The sequence below is a fragment of the Chiloscyllium plagiosum genome, chromosome 10 (genome assembly GCF_004010195.1).
Source record: "Chiloscyllium plagiosum isolate BGI_BamShark_2017 chromosome 10, ASM401019v2, whole genome shotgun sequence".
NCBI classification, from domain to species: Eukaryota; Metazoa; Chordata; class Chondrichthyes; order Orectolobiformes; family Hemiscylliidae; genus Chiloscyllium; species Chiloscyllium plagiosum.
This window is the reverse complement of record NC_057719.1, coordinates 5852924-5873242: the sequence shown is the minus strand read 5'-3', so window position 1 is coordinate 5873242 and position 20319 is coordinate 5852924. Positions and strand designations below refer to the sequence as shown.

Sequence of the window (20319 nt, the reverse complement as noted above, 5' to 3'; positions counted from 1 at the left end):
ACTTTGTGAACTTGGACATATCCAAAACTCTGCTACGATATTTTAATTTCAACCAAGGCTAATTCACCGATCACCAGTTGTGCTCACTGACCCATAGTGGCTCATAAGAGTTTGATTATAAAATTCTTACCGTTGTTTTCAAATCCATCCACGCTCTCTATATCAGAGATATCTTCCAGTGCTACAATCCTGGGAAGTTTTGCATGGTGCTATTTGTACCTTCTTGTGAACTGGTGATTTTAGTCACTCTAATGTTGGTGGTCATGCTTTAAAGCTTCCTGTACTATATGATCTGGAATTACCTCTCCTCAAGCCTCTTTACTTCTCTCACCTCCTTTAAGATTGTCCTTAAACTCTGCACCTCTGACAAAACTTTTGGTTACCTACTTTAATATTCCCTACCATGGAGATTGAGTGGCATCAAACTTAGTCTGATAAGATTTCTATGAAATGCTTTGGTTTGTTTTACCGCAATTAAGACATTCTTCTGATCCAGTTTTTGGTGTAGAATGGTTACCGTTAGTTCTCAATTTAAAACGTAACACATAGAGATCAGAATACATGTTGCTAGAGTGTTCCTTTATAAAAACAAAGTCCTGTATTTATCTGGTGCTATTTACAATCGGTGGAAGTATTAAAGCACTTTACAGCCTAAGGAGTACTTCTGAAGTGCAGTCACTGTTGCAATGTAGAAAATACAACAGCCAATTTCTGCACAGAAAACTCGGACAGATGGGAAACTCGGGCAGACGCTACTGAGATAGTGACCAGACAATATGCATCTTTGACGATGATTGAGGGATAAATGTCTCCCAGGACAATGGAGAATAACTCTGCTGCTCATTTTCGAAATACTAATATGGGATTTTTACATCCACCCAAGGAAGTTGGCGGTGTCTCAGTTTACTGTCTCTCCAAAAGATTGTAAATCCAACAGTGTAGCATTCCCTCAACACTCTATTAAAGTGTCAACCTTGCATTTTGTGCATAAACCTTGGAGTGAGACTTGATACAAAAGAAATTATACTGAAAATCTGAACTAAAACCAGAAGAGAAGGGTTCATCATATGTGGCAGCATCTGTGGAGAGAGCAATAACCACAGACCCACAAAAATAATAAAGAACAGAAGGGGTGGGGGGTGTGATTTGGCCCACCTTGTCCATGCCGACTCAAAGACACCAGGACGCTGTTTCTCATTCCTTGCACATGGGCCAGAGCCCTGCAGCTTACAACACTTAAGGTGCCGATCCAAGTACTTTTTAAAGCAATTTATGGTCTCCGCCTCCACCACCAACTCAAGTAGCAAATTCCAGACACCCACCATTCTACACATGAGAAACACTTTCTTCACGTCCCCTCTATTCCTTCTGTCACTTAGCTTGAATCTATGACCTTGGTTTTTGAATTCCCTGTAAGGTTCTTCCTGTCTATTCAATCTCTACTCCTCACAATTTTGTATACAGTAACCGGTCAGCCCTCTGCCTTCTCTGTTCCAAGGAAATCAAACCCAACTTCTCCAATCTCTCCTCATGACTACAATTCTCCAACACTGGAAAAAGTGAGGACTGCAGATGCTGGAGACCAGAGTTGAAAAGTGTGGTGCTGGAAAAACACAGCAGGCCAGGAAGAATCCGAGGAGCAGGAGAATCGATGTTTTGGGCATTCCTAAAGAAGGGGTTATGCCCGAAACGTCTATTCTCCTGCTCCTTGGATGCTGCCTGGCCTGTTGTGTTTTCCAGCACCACATTTTTCAACTCTCCAACCTTGGCAACTTTCTAGTAAATCGTCTCTGCACTCTCTCCACAGGAATTATGCCCTTCCTGTAATGTGGTGACCAGAATTGCACACAATGCTATAGTTGTAGCCTCACCTAAATAAATTTGGAGCTTCAAGTCAATGACTTTACATAAGAACATTTACATCAATGTCAGGACATCGATCCAAAGGGTTAAACCAGTTTTGCTCTACAGAGATGCTGCTTTATAATATAAATACCTGCAGATCAATTACTAAATTTAATGGTCAAGGTTAGACAACCAATGGAACAGCCCCAGCACTGAGCCATCGCCCTGTACTGGTATCAACTCAACTGCAGGGATTTACTTTAATACTCCTGTCCCTTCTCATTGCCTGTATCCTCTGGTAGCCCTTTCAAATTAATTAATATATTCTTTCTGATGTACTCAGACTGTTAGATCTTCTTCACACAGTATGTTCTGACATCACTGGGTGACTCAAAGTCATAATTAATTTTAGAAATGTTCCTGTCCTCTCAAAAAAGATATTGCAGATGACTTTGAAAAAAAATTCTACTCCAGGTAATGTGTCAAACAAGTTCCAACAGATTTACTGTGACAATCTGAAGGTCAGCAAATTGTTGCATTGAAAGTTAGGCCAGGAATTGTGATTAAACGCAAACAATAAGGTTAGAGAGGATTAGTTCTGTGCAATCATCAATTAATTTGTGATTCTTCCACTACAGAACAGGATTGAATTCCTGTAATGTTGGTTTGAGAAAATGCAAGGGGTAAAAGAAAGGTTAATGAGTTAACTGCACAAATAATAATATCACATCGGGGAGGGCAATAAACAAGGAAATAACTAATGCCTGTAAAAATGGTATGACAATTATCCTGGGGGATTTTAATCTACATGTCAATTGGTCGAACCTGCTCAGTCAGGGTAGCCTTGAGGAGTGCATTGAGTGTATCCGCGATAGTTTTCTTGAACAGTATGTAATGGAACCGACAAGGGAGCAAGCAATCCTAGATCTGGTCCTGTGTAATGAGGCAGGAATAATTAATTACCTCAGAGTTAGGGATCCTCTTAGAAGGAGCGATCACAGTATGGTTGAACTTAGAATATAGATGGAGAGTGTGAAAATAAAATCCAATACCAGAGTGCTGTGCTTAAACAAGGGAGACGACAATAGGATGAGGGAGGACTTCGCTAAAGTAGACTGAAAACAAAAATTTTATGGTGGGACAGTTGACGAGTAGTGGACGACTTTCAAGGCAATTTTTCAGTGCTCAGCAAAAATACATTCCAGTGAAAGGGAAGGACTATAAGAAAAATGGGTAACTTGCCATGGGTGTCTAAGGAAATAAGGAAGGCTATCAAATTGAAAGAGAAGGCATACAAAGTGGCCAAAAACAGCAGGAAACCTAAAGATTGGGAAAACCTTAAAGGTCAACAGAAATCCACAAAAACAGCAATAAAGAAAAGTAAGACAGAACATGAGAAAAAACTAGCACAGAATATAAAGACAGATAGCAAAAGTTTCGATAAATATATAAAACAAAAAAAAAGGTGGCTAAAGTAAACATTGCTCCTTGAGAGAAGGGGCATTTAATTATGGAGTATGATGAAATGGGCGAGGCATTGAAGAGGTATTTTGTGCCAGTCTGCACAGTGGAGGACACTCGTAACATGCCAGTAATTGACAAAGAGACGACGGCTGGTGAGGATCTGGAAACAATCATTATTACAGAAGAGGTAGTGCTGGGCAAGCTAATGGAGCTAAGGATAGATAGGTCTCCTGGCCCTGATGGAATGCATCCCAGGGCACTAAAAGAGATGGCAGGAGAAATAACAAGTGAACTAGTGGTAATTTTCCAAAATTTGATGGACTCTCATTTGGAAAACAGCAAATGTGACACCACTATTTAAAAAGGGAGGTAGACAAAAGATGGGGAATTATAGACTGGTTAGCTTAACTTCTGTAATGGGGAAGGTGCTCACATCTATTATCAAGGAAGAAATAGCAAGGCATCTTGATAGAAATTGCCTCATTGGACAGACGCAGCATGGGTTCATGAAGGGCAGGAGAGAGTGAGGTCTGCAGATGCTGGAGATCAGAGTTGAGAGTGGGGTGCTAGAAAAGCACAGCAGGTCAGGCAGCATTCAAGAAGCAGGAAAATCGACGTTTCGGGCAAGAGCCCTTCATCAGAAATTAGGCTTGTGAGTTGAGGGGATGGAGAGATAAATGAGGGGGGCGGTAGGGCTGGGGAGAAGGTACCTGAGAGTGCAATAGGTAGACAGAGGTGGGGGTAATGGCAATAGGTCAAAGAGGAAGGTGGAGCGGATAGGTGGGAAGGAAGATAGACAGGTAAGACAGGTTATGAGAGTAGTGCCGAGTTGGAAAGTTGGAACTGGGATATGGTGTGGGGGAGGGTAAATGAGGAAACTGGTGAAATCCACATTGATGCCGTGGGGTTAGGGCATTTAGGGAAGGTCATGCTTAACAAATCTTTTGGAATTCTATGAAGACATTATGAGCAAGGTGGATAGCGGGGACCCAGTAAATGTGGTGCACCTAGATTTCCAAAAGGTCTTTTGGGAGGTGCTGCACAAGATAAGGTTGCTTGGTGTTAGAGGTAAAGTGTGTTAGAGGTATTGATAGATGATTGGTTGACTATTAGGAAGCAAGAAGTGGGGATAAAGTACTGTCCTGGTTGGCAATCAGTAACTAGTGGTGTGCGTCAGGGATTAGTTTGGGACCACAATTATTCATAATTTATACCGATGATTTGGGGTTGGGGTCCTCGTGTAGGGTGTCAAAGTTTGCAGATGACACGAAGATGAGTGACAGAGCAAAGTGTACAGAGGACTGTGAAACCTTGTAGAGGAACATGGATACCTTGAGTGAGTGGGCAACGGTCTGGCAGATGGAGTACAATGTTAATAAATGTGAAGGAACCAGTAAAAAGGATTATTACTTGAATGGTTAAAAAGTTGCAGTATGCTGCTATGTAGAGGGACCTGGTGTCCTTGTGCATGAATCACAGAGGGTTGGTCTGCAGGTACAACTAGTAATTAGATTAAATTAGATTACTTACAGTGTGAAAACAGGCCCTTTGGCCCAACAAGTCCACACCGACCCTCCGAAGAGCAACCCACCCAGACCCATTCCCCTACATTTACCCCTTCACCTAACACTACGGGCACCTAGCCTACACATTTTTGGACTGTGGGAGGAAACCGGAGCACCCGGAGGAAACCCACGCAGACATGGGGAGAATGTGCAAACTCCACACTGACAATTGCCTGAGGCGGGAATTGAACCCGGGTCTCTGGCGCTGTGAGGCCGCAGTGCTAACCACTGTGCCGGCCTTATGAAGGCAAATGGAATTTTGCCCTTCATTGCTAAACGGATTGAGTTTAAAAACAAGGAGGTTATGTTGCAGCTGTATAGGGTGCTGGTGAGGGCACACCTGGAGTAGTGTATGCAGTTTTGGTCTCTTGAGAAAGGATGTACTGGCACTAGAGAGGGTGCAGAGGAGGTTCACTAGATTGATTCCGGAGTTGAGGGCGTTGGCCTATGAGGAGAGACTGAGTAGACTGGGATTATATTCATTACAATTCAGAAGAATGAGGGGGATCTTAGAGAAACTTATAAAATTATGAACAGAATAGATAAGATAGAAGTAGAGAGGTTGTTTCCACTGGTAGGTGAAGCTAGGACAAGGGGGCATAGCCTCAAGATTAGAGAGAGCAGATTTAGGATTGAATTGAGAAGGAACTTCTTCACCCAGAGGGTTGTAAATCTATGGAATTCCTTCCCAAGTGAAGTAGCTGATGTTACTTCAGTAAAAGTTCTTGAGGATTAGATTACTTACAGTGTGGAAACAGGCCCTTCAGCCCAACAAGTCCACACCGACCCTCTGAAGAGCAACCCACCCAGACCCATTCCCCCACATTTACCCCTTCACCTAACACTACGGGCAACTTAGAATGGCCAATTCACCTAACCTGCACATCTTTGGACTGTGGGAGGAAACCAGAGCACCCGGAGGAAACCCACGCAGACACGGGGAGAATGAAGCTAAGACAGATTTTTTTTGAACAATAAAGGAATTAAGGGATACAGTGAGAGCGCGAGTAAGTGGATCTGAGTTCACAAAAAGATTAGCTACAATCGTATTGAATGGCAGAGCAGGCTCGAAGGGCCTACTCCTGTTCCTAGTTCTTACATAAGCAAGGAACTGCATTACAGAATTAAGGTCATGCAAATGTCAGAAAAAAAGTCTGGCGATCCTTTTTGGGACTTCTGACATGCTCCCCCAGACAGAACCAGTGGTTGTCAGTAAAGTGCGAGTTTAACTTGTAAATAACTCTTGAAATTTTTAAGTCTCATTCCAGGACTTGACAGAGAAATACAAAATTATGAACACAGATGCATAGTGTTTGTCTCAAAGGCCCCACATTAATGTTTACCCACTATAAGAGCAAACCGTTCAAACCATATTTTTCACATTGTTGACATATCCTTTCAACCACTTTCCCTTAGTCATCTTTCCAATCTAATTTGTCCAACAATTCTGCCTCTGCCAACCACAGAAACAAATTCTAAACCTTCATACTGCTCTTGTACTGTGTACAGATGCTTCTTCTGCCCTCATGTTTTATATCTCTCACAGTTAATCTTCTGAAAATGGTTCACATTTTCAACCACTGCATACCATTGCTTTTAGCTACCCTGACCTATCTTTACATAATGTGAAAGACATAACGTGGTGGACGGAATGCTGCACTGTTCTATGTGTTGCCTCATGGATGAGATGTCGATCAGAGGCCCTGTCTATGTCTCTCCTTGTGGAGGAGTCCAGAACTAGGGAATGCAATTTAAAATTTAGGGGTGTCCCATTCAAGGGAAAGGAGTTTTCTTTTCCCCACTTTGAGAGTCATTAGTCTGTGGAATTATCTTCCTGGGAGTAGAGAAGAGACTGGGACATTGAATAGATTCAAGGTTTGTTGGTTAGATTTTAAATTGGCAAGAGAAGTCAAGCATTGGGACAGGAGAAGAGTGTTGTGCAGACAGGAAAGTGAAGTTAAGGCCACAAATAGACGAATCATGATTGTACTGAATGGAGGCGTAGGCTCAATGGACCAAATGGCCCAGTTCTGCTCCCAGGAGTAAAGTGAGGACTGCAGATGCTGGCGATCAGAGTCAAAGAGTTTGGTGCTGGAAAAGCACATCAGGTCAGGCAGCATCCAAGGACAGGGGAATCGACGCTTCGGGTCTAAGGTCTTCATCTAGAATAGCCCTCTATTCTCTGGGGTTAAGAAGAATGAAAAATAATCATGTTGAAATATTGAAAATTCTTAAGCAGCATGACAGGCCGAGAGCGCACAGGAATTCCTGATGAAGGGCTTATGCCCGAAATTTTGATTCTCCTGCTCCTTGGATGCTGCCTGACCTGCTGTGCTTTTCCAGTGCCACATTTTTTGACACATGTTCTACTCCCAGTTTGTGTCTGCTTGTGTTCTTTCAGATGGATGTAACAGATCAGATGTCATTATTCAATTATGATAGGGGGAATTCTCTTGGTGTCATGTCCATTGTTTATGCTGCATTCATAGATGTTTGGTTATTTATCTCACTAATGTCTGCAGGACCGTGCCATGTGTAAATCCAGTTGCTGCATTAGTTTGCATAACAGTGGTCCTTTAAAATGCATTAACTTTTGGAAGTCCAGGGATCATTAAAGACATTAAAATAAGAACAAGTTAAATCTCACTACCATAGGAAATGCCACACCAATCAGGAAAATGCTGGATTTGCTCCCGAAGCTGTGCTAAATTAGATGATTAATTTAGGAATCAATCAAGCCTCTACCACAACACCTGTATCTCAGGCAATACAAAAAGTATCTGAAGTACCATTCCTGACGACTCTTCAGTGATCCTATTAACAAATGTTTGAGGGGACAACACGAGGAATGGATTAAGTTTGGCAGAGAGCTCCCCACCGTGGAAAAAAACTAATCAGTATTTATTGCCAGGGCTCAAGCAGAAGAATGAGTAATTCACCCATAAGATCACATCTCACAAGAGTTAGGAAACAATAAGTAGAGGCAGAAAGTTGGAGATGTGGCTAAGCCTGCAGGAGACTGAGATGATTGTTCCTCTATTCTCTCGGGGTTAAGAAGAATGAAAGATAATGGCGTTGAAAATTCTTAAGCAGCATGACAAACTGAAACAGCACAGAAATGGCTTGGCTGGAGAACACAGAAATTCTAACAGAGGGTTATGAATTATTGACATTCTGTCCAGTTCAATTATTCAGTCAATGGATGACTGAAGACTGAGATTTTTGGACACAAATAATATTGAAATTTGAGGAAACTAGAATCGATATAGAATCAGTCATGATTTTATTGAACGGCTGAACAGGCTTGAGGCATGCTATGATCTACAGCTGTTTCGCTTTCTTAAGTCCTTGCGACAGTTTACAGATTGTATTTTAGAAAATGCAATCTACCACATGTTTTTCCCAATCTCTTAACCTCAAGCATTGTTCTCCATGTGCTTTCACATAATATACTATACGATAGTTGCTCAGTGGTTCAGAGTTTAAGATTCAAATTCAATAAATGTTACAAATACAAAATGATTTTCTGAATATTACAACTTAAAGCCAGAAACAATAGCTTTCACACCAGAGGATGTATTTTTCCATTTGGCCCTCACAGTGTTTGTGTATAAGACAGTTGCTTGGATGCCTAAATATATCAGCGCTGAAGGAAACAATCTGCACAGAGTTCGGAGAATAACCACACCCAGTTTAACTGTCACTCAAGAAAGGTGGATCATGTTTGCAATAAAAAAAACTAGAAAAAAACTGTTTATTCTAACAGTCAAACTTTCACAACTGGATCACCATTTTCACTTGCACATTGTCTTTGATAAATAAGATTAAGTTCTAAATATAATGATTATTTCCTCTCAAAAACTGAAGATCAGAAAGAGTACTCAAAGTTGAACAACAACTCTGTTGAAAGCTGCTTGGAAGGAAATCCACTCCATGTTGATTTTGGATCTACTTTGAGATGTGCTGTATAGTATTACTATTTGCTTCACGATTAAAAAAAAGCTGGACCCATTCTTCTTGGGTCACTTTGTTCTGATATTTTATACTTCACTTACCCAGAGAAATATTATTCATCACAGCAGGGGTGTGTGTGTGTTTGTGTACATGTTGTTATTAACCAGGGCCTGTGTGTTGCGGCACCACCTTCTAGCAGCACTGCCTTTTTCTCAATGAACTCAATGCACTCGCAAATAAGCAGTGGACTGGGAAGTCCCAGTGCTCAAATGAGATTTGAGATATGAATGCATGGCTCAAATACTGATGTGGGTCACTGACACCAGGACTGGGGAAAGTGGAATCTATTCCAATAGAATGGTGTCTACTGGAATCGGGCTGGGACAGGTGTTCTTGCCAAATGCATAACTAGGGAAGTAGAGATTTTAAACTCAGTGATGAGGGCAAGAGATCAACTCTGGGAGGATGTGGTAAATCCATTTCATCCATTTATGCATCACAAATCTAACTTGCCATTTTTCAGTTCAGATCACACTTATTTACTTCTACTTGCAATCTCAGGTTCATCGGTTTTATTTGAACTGCTATAGGAATTGCTACACAGAGCCTTTAGTTTTTTTTTTACTTTCTCTGTAAATCCCCATTTTATCTGTTATTGACTCAGAGATTCATAATTTCCATCCCTTCCTGTCAGCATCTATAATTTTCCATATTAATATCTCTTTGGTGGACTTCACTCTATGGTTTGATTTACCCACATCTTCCCAAACTTGATTCCTTGCCTCCACCATTTCGTTCAAAATCTCCTACCATTTGTCCAACCTCTCTTCACAGGACTGTTCACCATCGCAGGAATAAGTCTGTCAAACATTCACGTACTCTCTCAATGCCAATATCTTTCCTGAGCTAAGGAGACCATTTGGATCGATGTGGGAATTCCAGCAGGAAAGAGAAGAGGCCTTCTAAGGAAGAAAAAAATTCAGAATACTAGAGAAACTCAGGAGGTCTGACAGCACCTATGCAGAGAGAAACAAGTAAACATTTAGAGTCCGGTACTTCGCCCCCTTCAATTTTGAAGTCAGTGGAGCTGGAGGTGGGGAGGAGAGGAAGTAACATGTAGACTGAGAGGCCTACTCGCACTGAGACCAATAGCAGCATGACCTCAAGTACAGGTAAAGCAGCTGATTGATGAGTGGCTTGGACTGGAACTTGCAGCTGGTGGTGTTCCCATGTACCTGCTACCTTTCACCTTCTAGATGGTAGTGGTTGTGGGTTCGGAAGGTATTATCTAAGGATGTTTAGTGAATTTCTGCAATGCATCTTGTAGATAGTACACGCTGCTGGTATTGAGCTTTGGTGGTGGACGGAGTGGACGCCTGAAGATGTAGTGCCAATGCAGCATGCTGCTTTATCCTGGATGGTGTCAAACATTTGAGTATTGTTGGAACTGCACCCATCCAGGTAAATGGGGAACATCCTATCACACTCTAGACGTGTGCCTTGTGGATTGTGAACAGGCTTTGGAGAATCAGGTGGTGAGTTACTCATTGCAGTATTCCTAGCCTTTGACATGCTCTTAGAGTCACAGCACTTATGTGGCTTGTCCAGTTTAGTTTCTGGTCAGTGGTAACCCCAGGATGTTGATAGTGGGGGATTCAGTATGGTAACACCCTTGAATGTCAAGTAACTATGGTTAAACTGTCTCTTATTGGAGATGGTCATTACTTGGCATTTGTTCGTCACAAATCTTACTTATCACTTTTCATTTCAAATGGAACATAACGTGTGGTTATCACTTTTACAGAAGTAAATGTGAAGAGTATTTCTTAAACAGTAAAGTTGAAAAGTGTAAATGTACAAAGGGATGTGGGTGCCCTTGTCAATAAGTTACTGAAAGCTAACATGCAGAGGCAACAAGCTATTAAGGAAGCTAATATAATGTTAGCCTTTATAACAAGAGGATGAGGACAGGAGAAGTAAAGTCTTGCTTCAATTGTATTACATTAATGCCTGCAATATCAATTTTAAAATCAAATCTTTTATTCTTTGTGTCACCGTGGACTGTCTCAGTTGTTTCATGAAGGTTGAAGGAAGTAAGGGTTTCCCTGAAGGATATTTTTCAAGATAGCAGATATCTGAACCAACAGGATTTGTCCCTTCCAGTGACCAACACCATTTAGAACCAGGAACACAGTTTTGCTATACAAATGCCAGTATCAATCCTGGGAATCCTAAATTGAATTTTGACAATTGCTTATAAATTTTGCTGTAGACCAATATACAGTTTTCCACAGAATAACCACCTTTCTTTAGAGATATGTCAAAATGTGACCCCACAAACTTTTAACAAATGAACAGTTTTTAAAAAAAATCCAAGAACTCTAATAAAAAGGCCAAATCTTTATCACGTTCCAACTCAGAAAATACTTTAGCTCTGATTTTAATTTTTCTTTGGTAGGGACATAACTACATTCATCCACTGGGATATGGCTCAGATTCTGAGAACAATGGAAGATTATCATTACCACGACAATTTATACTTGCTTTCTGTCATTTTGTTTTATGTTGGTTACTAGGATTGTAATTTTCTGCCTTTTTCTTATCTTCCAATCTTCACCTGGAAAGGGTTGAAAAGGGCCTGGGTATTGAGGAGTTGCACATGAACTTCAAGGAGGTGTTTAATAAAATGCCACATAACAGACTTGTGAGGAAAGTTACAGGTCATGGAATTAAAGGGACAGTCCCAATTTAGTTCCAAAACTTGCTGAGGGGTTGGAAACAAAGAAAAATGGTTAAATGTTAATTTCCAGGCTAGGAGGAGGATGTCAGTGGAGTTCCCCATTGGGACCTTTGCTTTTCCTGATGTATAATTAAATGATCTAGATTTTGGTGTGCAGGAGACAATCTCAATGTTTTTAGATTACACAAAACTTGGAGGAATTGTAAATAAGGTAGAAAACAATGCAGAACCTTTAAAGGACACTGACAAGTAGTAGAGTGGGCAGACAGATAGTAGATGTAGTTCAATGTGGAAAAGTGTGGGAGGATATATTTTGGTACAAAGAACATGGGAAAGTAGTATAAAATAAAGGGTACAAAGGAGCATGCAGAAGCAGAAAGATCAGAGACAGCAGAGAGGTCGTATATGTACATGAGTCACTAAAGGTGGCAGAACTTAGAGAATTGTTAACAAAACATATGGGTTTCATTAATATGAGCACAGAATATAACAGCAAGTAAGTTGTGATAGACTGATACAGGATACTTGTCAGCTGGAGTATTGTGTACAGTTTTGGTGCCACTCTTTAAGAAGGATGCATATGTATTAGAAAGGAAGTGCAGAAGAATTTTACAAGAATGATTCTAGGGATAAGGCATTTCAGTTATGAGGAAAGATTAGAGAACTGAAGAGGAGAAGGCGTAGAGAAGATGTGATAGAAGTTTTCAAAATCACAAGGGATTTGGACAGAATAGATAGGGAGAAACTGTTCTCATCTGTAAAAGGATTGAAAATCAAATGTCAAAATTTCAAGGTGTTTTGCAAATGGGTGGAGTGGGGAGAAAAAAAACATTCTTCACACTGAACAGTTAGGGGATGAGTCACACTGTCTGGATGTGTGGTGGAGGAGGTTCAATTGAGGCATTCTAGAGGGCATGAGATGACAGTTTGAAAAGAAACAATGTATAGGGTTATGAGGAAAAGTCAGGAGGAAGGAGCTAATCAAAATGTTCAAACTGCCAGTGCAGACACTTAATTCTTTGAAACAGCTGTATGTTAGATATAAAGAGAGGTTCTACAGCCCTACAATGAATGACCACCTTCTGCACTGTAACAATTCTGTAATATTACAAGTATAATGTTTTGGTTTGGAGGATGTAGAGTTTAATCTGTGCCTAATTATAAAGGGCTTAAGGAAATACCCACTACCTACATACAATTAAAAATAATAAACAAAGATCGCAAACCAGGCGACTCAAATAATGGTTAATGTCACCTATGGGAATAAACTAAAGAACTGCAGGTGCTGAAGATCTGAAACACAAATAAGAACTTGCTGGAGAAACTCAGCTGGTCTGGCAGCATCTGTGGAAAGAAAGCAGAATTATTGTTTTGAGTCTCGTGTCCAGTGCTGAAGAAGAATCACTGGACTTGAAACATTACTCCTGCTTTCTCTTCACATGTGCTGCCAGACCTGCTGAGTTTATCCAGCAATTTCAGTTTTTGTCATCTATTAGAACTTTTCAAGGTATAAGATCACTACAGTATGAATGGGGCGGGGGGGGGGGTGTTAAATTACACAAATTAAGGCTGTACAGGCTCTCTTTATATCCAATATACAGTTACTTAAAAGAATTAACAGCAGTCATCCCAACAACACAGTAAGAGTTAGCTACCCTGGAGTTATGAATCAGCACATTTTAAAAAATGTTTCACTTTATAATAAAAGTTTTTTTCTCCCCTTTTTTGAAATAAGTATTCTGACTAAAATTTGGTCCGACCATCAAGGCATAATATTTTCACTGAAATGGAGGTTTCTCCCACTTTCTTTGAAGGCAGAGATCTGATTTTTGTTTTGGTGGAATTCAGTGGAATTACCTTTCAGGTTATAATATTCTCATCAACTGTTCTAGAATTTCAAGAAGAAAAACCTCACTCTAGCCATTAATGTTCAGCTCTGACTATTTTCACATGAGCAATGCTAAGACAATGATGGAGGTCCAAAGAGATTCAGACAGAAGTGAATAAAAATCATAATGGTCAGGCAGTAAAAGAAAATCTAAAAGGCTAATGGAATCTTTGCTTTCATAACCTGAGATTTTACACAAGCTCTATAAAGACCTGACTAAACCATACCTGGTGCACGATACAATTCTGTGCACGCCACCTCAGGAAAAACACATTGACCTTGGAAGAAGCCCAGCACAGGTTTCCAAAAATGTTATCAAGCCTCCAAGGGTTAAATTATTACAAAAGACAAAAAATGAAATAGACGAAGCTTGTATTTGCTGGAATATGAGGGTGATGTAATTGAACTTTTTTTAGGATTCTGAAAGCAGCTTATGGGTTGATAGAAACACATTTTGCTTCAAGTGGTGGAGTCTAAGACAAAGGGACGTAACCTTAACTGAAGGGTAGCCAGTACAGCAGAGGAATTAGCAAGTACTTGTTCACACAAAGAGTGGCAAAAGTGTGGAACCTGCACCCACAAAAACAGCAGATGCAAACCGAATAAATAACCCTAACCCTCACAGGGATACAATTTTATTAGCCAAGCACAGTAAGGATAATGGAGCCAAAGTAAGCAAGTGGAATTTGGATACCGATCAGTCATGTTCACCATCCCTGTGGCCCCTCTGCTGTGTTAAAGCTGTCAGACTGCTTGCCTGATAACAAATACATGACAAGCACAAATTTCCCTGGGATTAGCTGGGTAATTCTTTCAGAAGCCAGTAAAGACTGGATGGGTTGATTGTCTCCTTCTATAGTGTAATATTTTAAGACTCTATTCCACTACTGAAATATTGGAAAGGAGTTTCTGGTCTTCGCCACAAACTCCATTTCACTTGCCTCTGACTCCATTTCTCTGCCTGCCAACAGTCAATAGATTAACCAAGTTGTTTGAAATCTTGTGATCACATTTGAACCTGAAATGATCTTTAAATTACACACATACATCATCACTAAGACTGCTTATTTTTGCATCTATAACAATGTCCAACTCTGCCATCATGTCAGGTCATCTGCTGCTGAAACCATCTTCCATGCTTTTTGTTCTTTTTAGACTTGACATTTCCTGGTCAAGTTTGTACATTCAACCTCTGTAAAACTTGATGTTGCTCCAACATTCAGCTGCTGGAGATCTTATGTTTTGAACTCCTGTTCACCACTGTGCTAGCTTCAATTTATTTCAATTCTTTTCGAATTATTCCATAGCCTTACTTACTAGGTCTTAAACTCCACCAGCCTTACAACAACTCTCAGAGATCTGTGCTCCTCTACCTTGTCAGTATCCCTGATGTAGCTGGCCTGCCATTGGCAGCCATTTCTTCAGCTGCCATAGCCCTACAACTCTGGAGTTTCCTCCCTACATCGCTCCATCTCCCTTTCCTACTTTGATGTTTCTTAAAACTTATACCCTAGATCAAGTTTGACCCAATATCCTATGTGGCTTGGTGTTTATTTCCTTTATTAACACTCCTGTAAAACACCTCTAGGTATTTTAAAAGTTGGATATAATTGCAATTTGTTATCAATGATGTAACAGCTAAAGGACTTGTCCTTCCTATATACAATATTGTCAGGCAGAATGCTGCTCTCTCTAGTTTGTCCTGACCAATCCCAAAACCACCCCTGACTGCATCACTTAAATAATATAGACCAAGATACATAAATAGAGAGTCGGACAGTACATGAGCACTCCAACTGAGGCTCACTGATGTTGTTACCTAGAATGGTGACAAAACATCTGAAAACAAACCTTCCACCTCAGTAAGCAAACTTACAACCAGATATTACCTCCACTTCTCTCACCAAGCATTGCAGACTTGGTGAAATTGCCCATGTCCAATGATGGGCAATTTTACACCACAGGCCCCCGGGTATGAGGGGTTGGATTGGAGTGGTCCAAAATTATTGCACACAAAACCCTTACAGCCAGTACCTAAAGTAGATCTTGATTATATCAAGACAGTGCTGCACAGGAACCAAGAGATAAAAGCGACTTTATATTGCACAATGCCTCAAATTTATATCTGATAACATGGAAAAGCTTGCATTTATATAGCAACTTTAGTATAGAAAAATGGCACATGATGCTTGACAGCAAGCAAAGGAAAATTGTGTCCCCATGTTAGGAGACAGCTAATAGTGTTAACAGTTAGGGTTTAAGTAAAAATCTTAAATGAGGAAAGGAAACTGGATAGATTGAGAAGATCAGCAATAACTTATAAATTAATTCAGATTAAAGCACTCCCTATTCAGGCAGCCATAACACCGTTACCAACCATTGGAAATCAAACTGCCTGCTTCTCAGTGTTATCCGACTGTTGGGTTAGGGGAAAAAGATGGAAGAGGAGAGACACGGAGATGAGACGGAGGGACAGCAGTGGAAACAAAAGGGAGGACAAGAGATTTTTTATAAAGCGTGACACAGAAGTAAACAAAAACCACAGGGAGAGCCATAAAAAGGTGACAGACAGGAAGAGAGGGAAAAGGGTCGCAAACAGAGTATGCACAGAGTAGCTGAAGGGGGAATGTGGGTGGAAGAAAAAATTGAAAACAGAATGGGAAAAAAGTGCTGGAGAAAGGAAGACAAATGGAAGGCATTTTAAAGAAAATATCTTCAGAAGAAAAGTGAGAGAGAACAAAACTCAGAAGGAAAATGTAATCAGCAGGAAAAGAGAAAGAGCAAAGAATAATGCAGGAGAGAAAAACAGCAGAGGGAAAAGGAAAGGGACCATTGATAGACACTTTTTCGAAGTGGATGGTAGTGCATTATACTCAACTTCTTCTTAATTCCTGAAGGTAAGTAGAGATTTGCATGTTACTTCAGAAATAGGAAAGGTGAAATCACAATGCTGGGGACACATGACAGGCCTCCCAACAGCCAGTGGGAGAAAGGAGAGAGAATATGTAGACAGATTTTGGAAAGATGTAAAGACAGCATAGTTTTAACTCCCCCTATATAGGCTGGGACTCACTATGTGCTTGGAACTTGGATGGGGCAGAATTTGTAAGGACCACGCAGGAGGGTTTTTTGACACAAAATGTAAACAGTCCAACCAGGGAAGGAGTCATACTCGACCTAGTTTTGGGAAATGATCCTGGCCAGGTGAGTGAACTTCCAATGGGGAAGTATTTCGGGAGTAGTGACCATAATACTGAGAGTTTTAAGGTACTCATAAACAGGGATAACAGCAGCCCTTGGGTGAAAGCATTAGATTGGGGGAAGACGATCTATAACAATATTAGGCAGGAACTGGAGAAATTTGATTGGAGGTGCCTGTTTGAGGGTAAATCTGCATCGGACACATGGGGGTATTTCAAACAGCAATTGATAAGAGTTCAGGAGTGGCACGTTCCTGCGAGAATGAAGGATAAGTATGGCAAGTAACGTTAACCTTGGATGACTAGAGATGTTATGACATTGGTCAAAAAGAAAAAGGTAGCATATGTAAGATGTAGGAGTACTGGAATTGATGAAATCCTTGAAGTATGTACAGAAAGTAGGAAAGAACCTAAACAAGAAATTAAAAGGGCAAAAAGAGGGCATGAAAAGTTCCTAGCAAACTGGATTAAGGAGAATTCCAAGGCTTTTTATTCATAGATAAAAACCAAGAGGGTAGCCATGGAAAGGGTTGGTCCACTCAAGGACAAAGGAGGGAATGTGTGTGTGGAGCCAGAAGAGGTAGGTAAGGTCCTAAACAAATACTTTAAGTCGGTATTCACCAAAAAGATCTCGGGGAAGGGAGTGTTGAGTTTCTAAGCCAAGTTGCTATTAAAAAGGATGAGGTGCTGTCCGTCTTAAAAAGTATTTCGGTAGATATGCTCCTTATACTGATGGAATCTAACCCAAAACATTGAGGGAGGCTAGAGAACAAATTGCTGGAGTATTGACAGACATCTTTGTAACCGCTTTGCCAATAGGTGAGGTCCCAGAGGACTGGAGAATGGCAAATGTTGTCCCATTGTTTAAGGGTAGCTGGGATAATCCTGAAAATTACAGGCCTGTGAGTCTCATATTGGTGGAAGGGAAATTATTGAGAAAGATCCTCAGGGACAAGATTTGAAGCAAATGGATTTATTAGTGATAGACAGCATGGTTTAGCGAGGGGGAGATCGTTCCTCATTAATTTGGTTGAGATTTTTGAGGAGGTGATGAGGATGATTGATGAGGGAAAAGACATTGATGTTGTCTACATGGACTTCAATAAAGCTTTCATCAGGAATCTTCAGTAAAGATTCTTTAGGGAAGGAAATCTACCATTCTTACCTGACCTGGCCTACATGTTTTCCAGACCCACAGTAATGTGGTTGACCCTTAACTGTTCTCTGGGAAATACAGATGGCAATGAATGCCCACATCCTATGAACGAATGAAAAAATTCAAAACTGCTAAAATGTCACCATTTTGTGCAATACGAAGCAAATGCAGAATTGGTCATATTCAGCTGGTGCAATGTTGGGCAAAAGGTATGCCCGCAATGATCTGACTTTCCAATAACTTGTCTTAAGATCATAAGATATAGGGGCAGAAGTAGGCCATTCAGCCCACTCATGGCTGATCTCATCCTTCAATACACTTCATGTCCTGGCTTCAGTAGTACAGAATTCCAGATTCATTACCCTTAGAGAAGAAATTCCTCCTCATCTCTGTGAGCCCTTGTTCAAGATTATACCCTCTAATCCTATACTTTCCCACATGGGGAAAACAAACTTTCCACATCTACCCTGTCTAGACCTCTTAAGAATTTTGCTCGAAACGTCGAATCTCCTGTTCCCTGGATGCTGCCTGACCTGCTGTGCTGTTCCAGCAATAAAGTTTCAACTTTGATCTCCAGCATCTGCAGACCTCACTTTCTCCCCAAAAAGGTTGCACCTCTTTCTATAGTTCTAATAGGTCCATCTGCTCAAGATTTTCTCAAAAGCTAGTCTCTCCTAGTGAACCTTCTCTGGACTGCCTCCAATGCCAGTATATCTTTCCTTAGGTAACAGTCCCAGACTTGTTCACAGCTTTCTATCTGTGTTCTGATTGTGCCTTGTATGAATCTCCTTGATTGAACTCACCTCAGACAGCATTTCATATTGACCACGCCTTCCTAGTGCGATTGTTAGAAGATCGTAGACAATGGAGGCACTCTGTAAACTGATAATGCGATCGTTGTTGTGTTCTGGGATCCGGCTAAGCACTGCATCCCTGTTAGCCTGGAATAAAATGACACAGTGAAGTAAAACATCTGGATAACACCACCACCTATTTATTGACTTGGGCTCCACCTTCAACACCATAATTCCAAGAAAACTAATCTCCAAACTCTGCGAACAAGAACTCTGCTTCCTGATCTGCAAATGGATCCTTGACTTCCTTACCCACTGATTGTAATCAGTAAGGATAAGCGATAACACCACATCCATAATACTCTTCAACACAAGCAACAAGGACCAGATTAAACCCCCTTCAGAACATATTAAGAAGATAGCCTTTCTTATTTTTAAGGACAACTGCAAGGCTTCATGTTCTAGCTGCAATTGGTCAGACCACCAGGGTGGCTAAAGTGGACATATGTCCCTTGCAGGTTGAGAAAGGGGAATTAATATCAGGTAGTACTAAAACAGCCGAGGCCTTGAATAACTATTTTGCGTCAGACTACACAGTGGAAGATATGTCTAACATGCCAAAGATTGATATTAAGGATACGATTCTTAACAATTGTTATCACTAAAGGGGTAATTTTGAGCAAATGTGAGGGTCTAAAGATAGATAAGTCCCCTAGTCCTGATGGAATGCATCCCAGGGTGTTGAAAGAAATGGCAGAAGTTATAGTAGATGGATTGGTGGTAATGTACCAAAATTCACTGGACTCCAAACAGGTCCCAGTGGACTGGAAGACAGTGAATGTCACACTGCTGTTTAAAAAAGGATGTAGGCAAAAGGCGGTTAACTATGGGCCAGTTGGCTGAACATCTGCAGTCGGGAAAATGCTGGAGGCTATCATTAAAGAAGAAATAGTGAGACATCTGGATAAAATGGGTACCATCCCACAGACGCAGTATGGATTCAGGAAGGGAAGGTTGTGTTTGAGAAAGGTACTGGAGTTCTTTGAAAATGTAACAAGAGCGTTGGATGGAGAGGGGAACAGGTAGATGTTGTATACTTGGATTTTCAGAAGGCGTTCAATAACGTGCCAAATAAAAGACTCATCCATAAGGTAAGAATGCATGGAGTTGTGGGGAATGTATTAGCATGGATAGAGGACTGGTTAGCCAATAGAAAGCAGAGAACTCAGATTAATGGGTGATCCTCTGAGTGGAGATCACTGGTGAGCGGGATACTGCAAGGGTCGGTGTTAGGTCCATAACTGTTCATGATTTCTATAAATGATTTGGAAGAGCAGGCTGAGTGTAACGTATCCATGTTTGCTGATGACACTAAATCGAGTGGAAAGGCAAACTGTGCAGAGGATATGGAGGGTCTGCAGAGAAATTTGGATAGGTTGGGTGAGTGAGCAAGGGTCTGGCAGATGAAGTACAATGTTGGTAAATGTGAGATTATCCAGGAAGTAAATATAATAGGCCAGAGTATTATTGAAATGGTGAAAGATTGCAGCATGCTGTTGTGCAGAGGGACTTAAGAGTGCTCGTGCATGAACTGCTAAAAGTTGATTTCCAGGTAAACAGGTAATCTGGAAGGTAAACGGAATATGAGCTTTCATTGCTGGAGGGATTGAATTTAAGAGCAAGGCGGTTCTGCTGCAATTGTACAAGGTGTTG

The 20319-nt window shown here is 40.8% G+C and overlaps 1 protein-coding gene across 2 annotated transcripts in view; it reads right to left on the bottom strand.

Annotated features, from left to right (window-relative positions):
- Positions 1 to 20319, bottom strand: part of ttc7b (tetratricopeptide repeat domain 7B) — a 355708-nt gene that overhangs the window by 198988 nt on the left and 136401 nt on the right. For both annotated transcript variants that reach the window (XM_043696948.1, XM_043696949.1), the window contains exon 9: positions 18616 to 18753. In XM_043696948.1, the coding sequence (XP_043552883.1) occupies positions 18616 to 18753 (138 nt within the window). The remainder of the gene's footprint in view (positions 1 to 18615; positions 18754 to 20319) is intronic.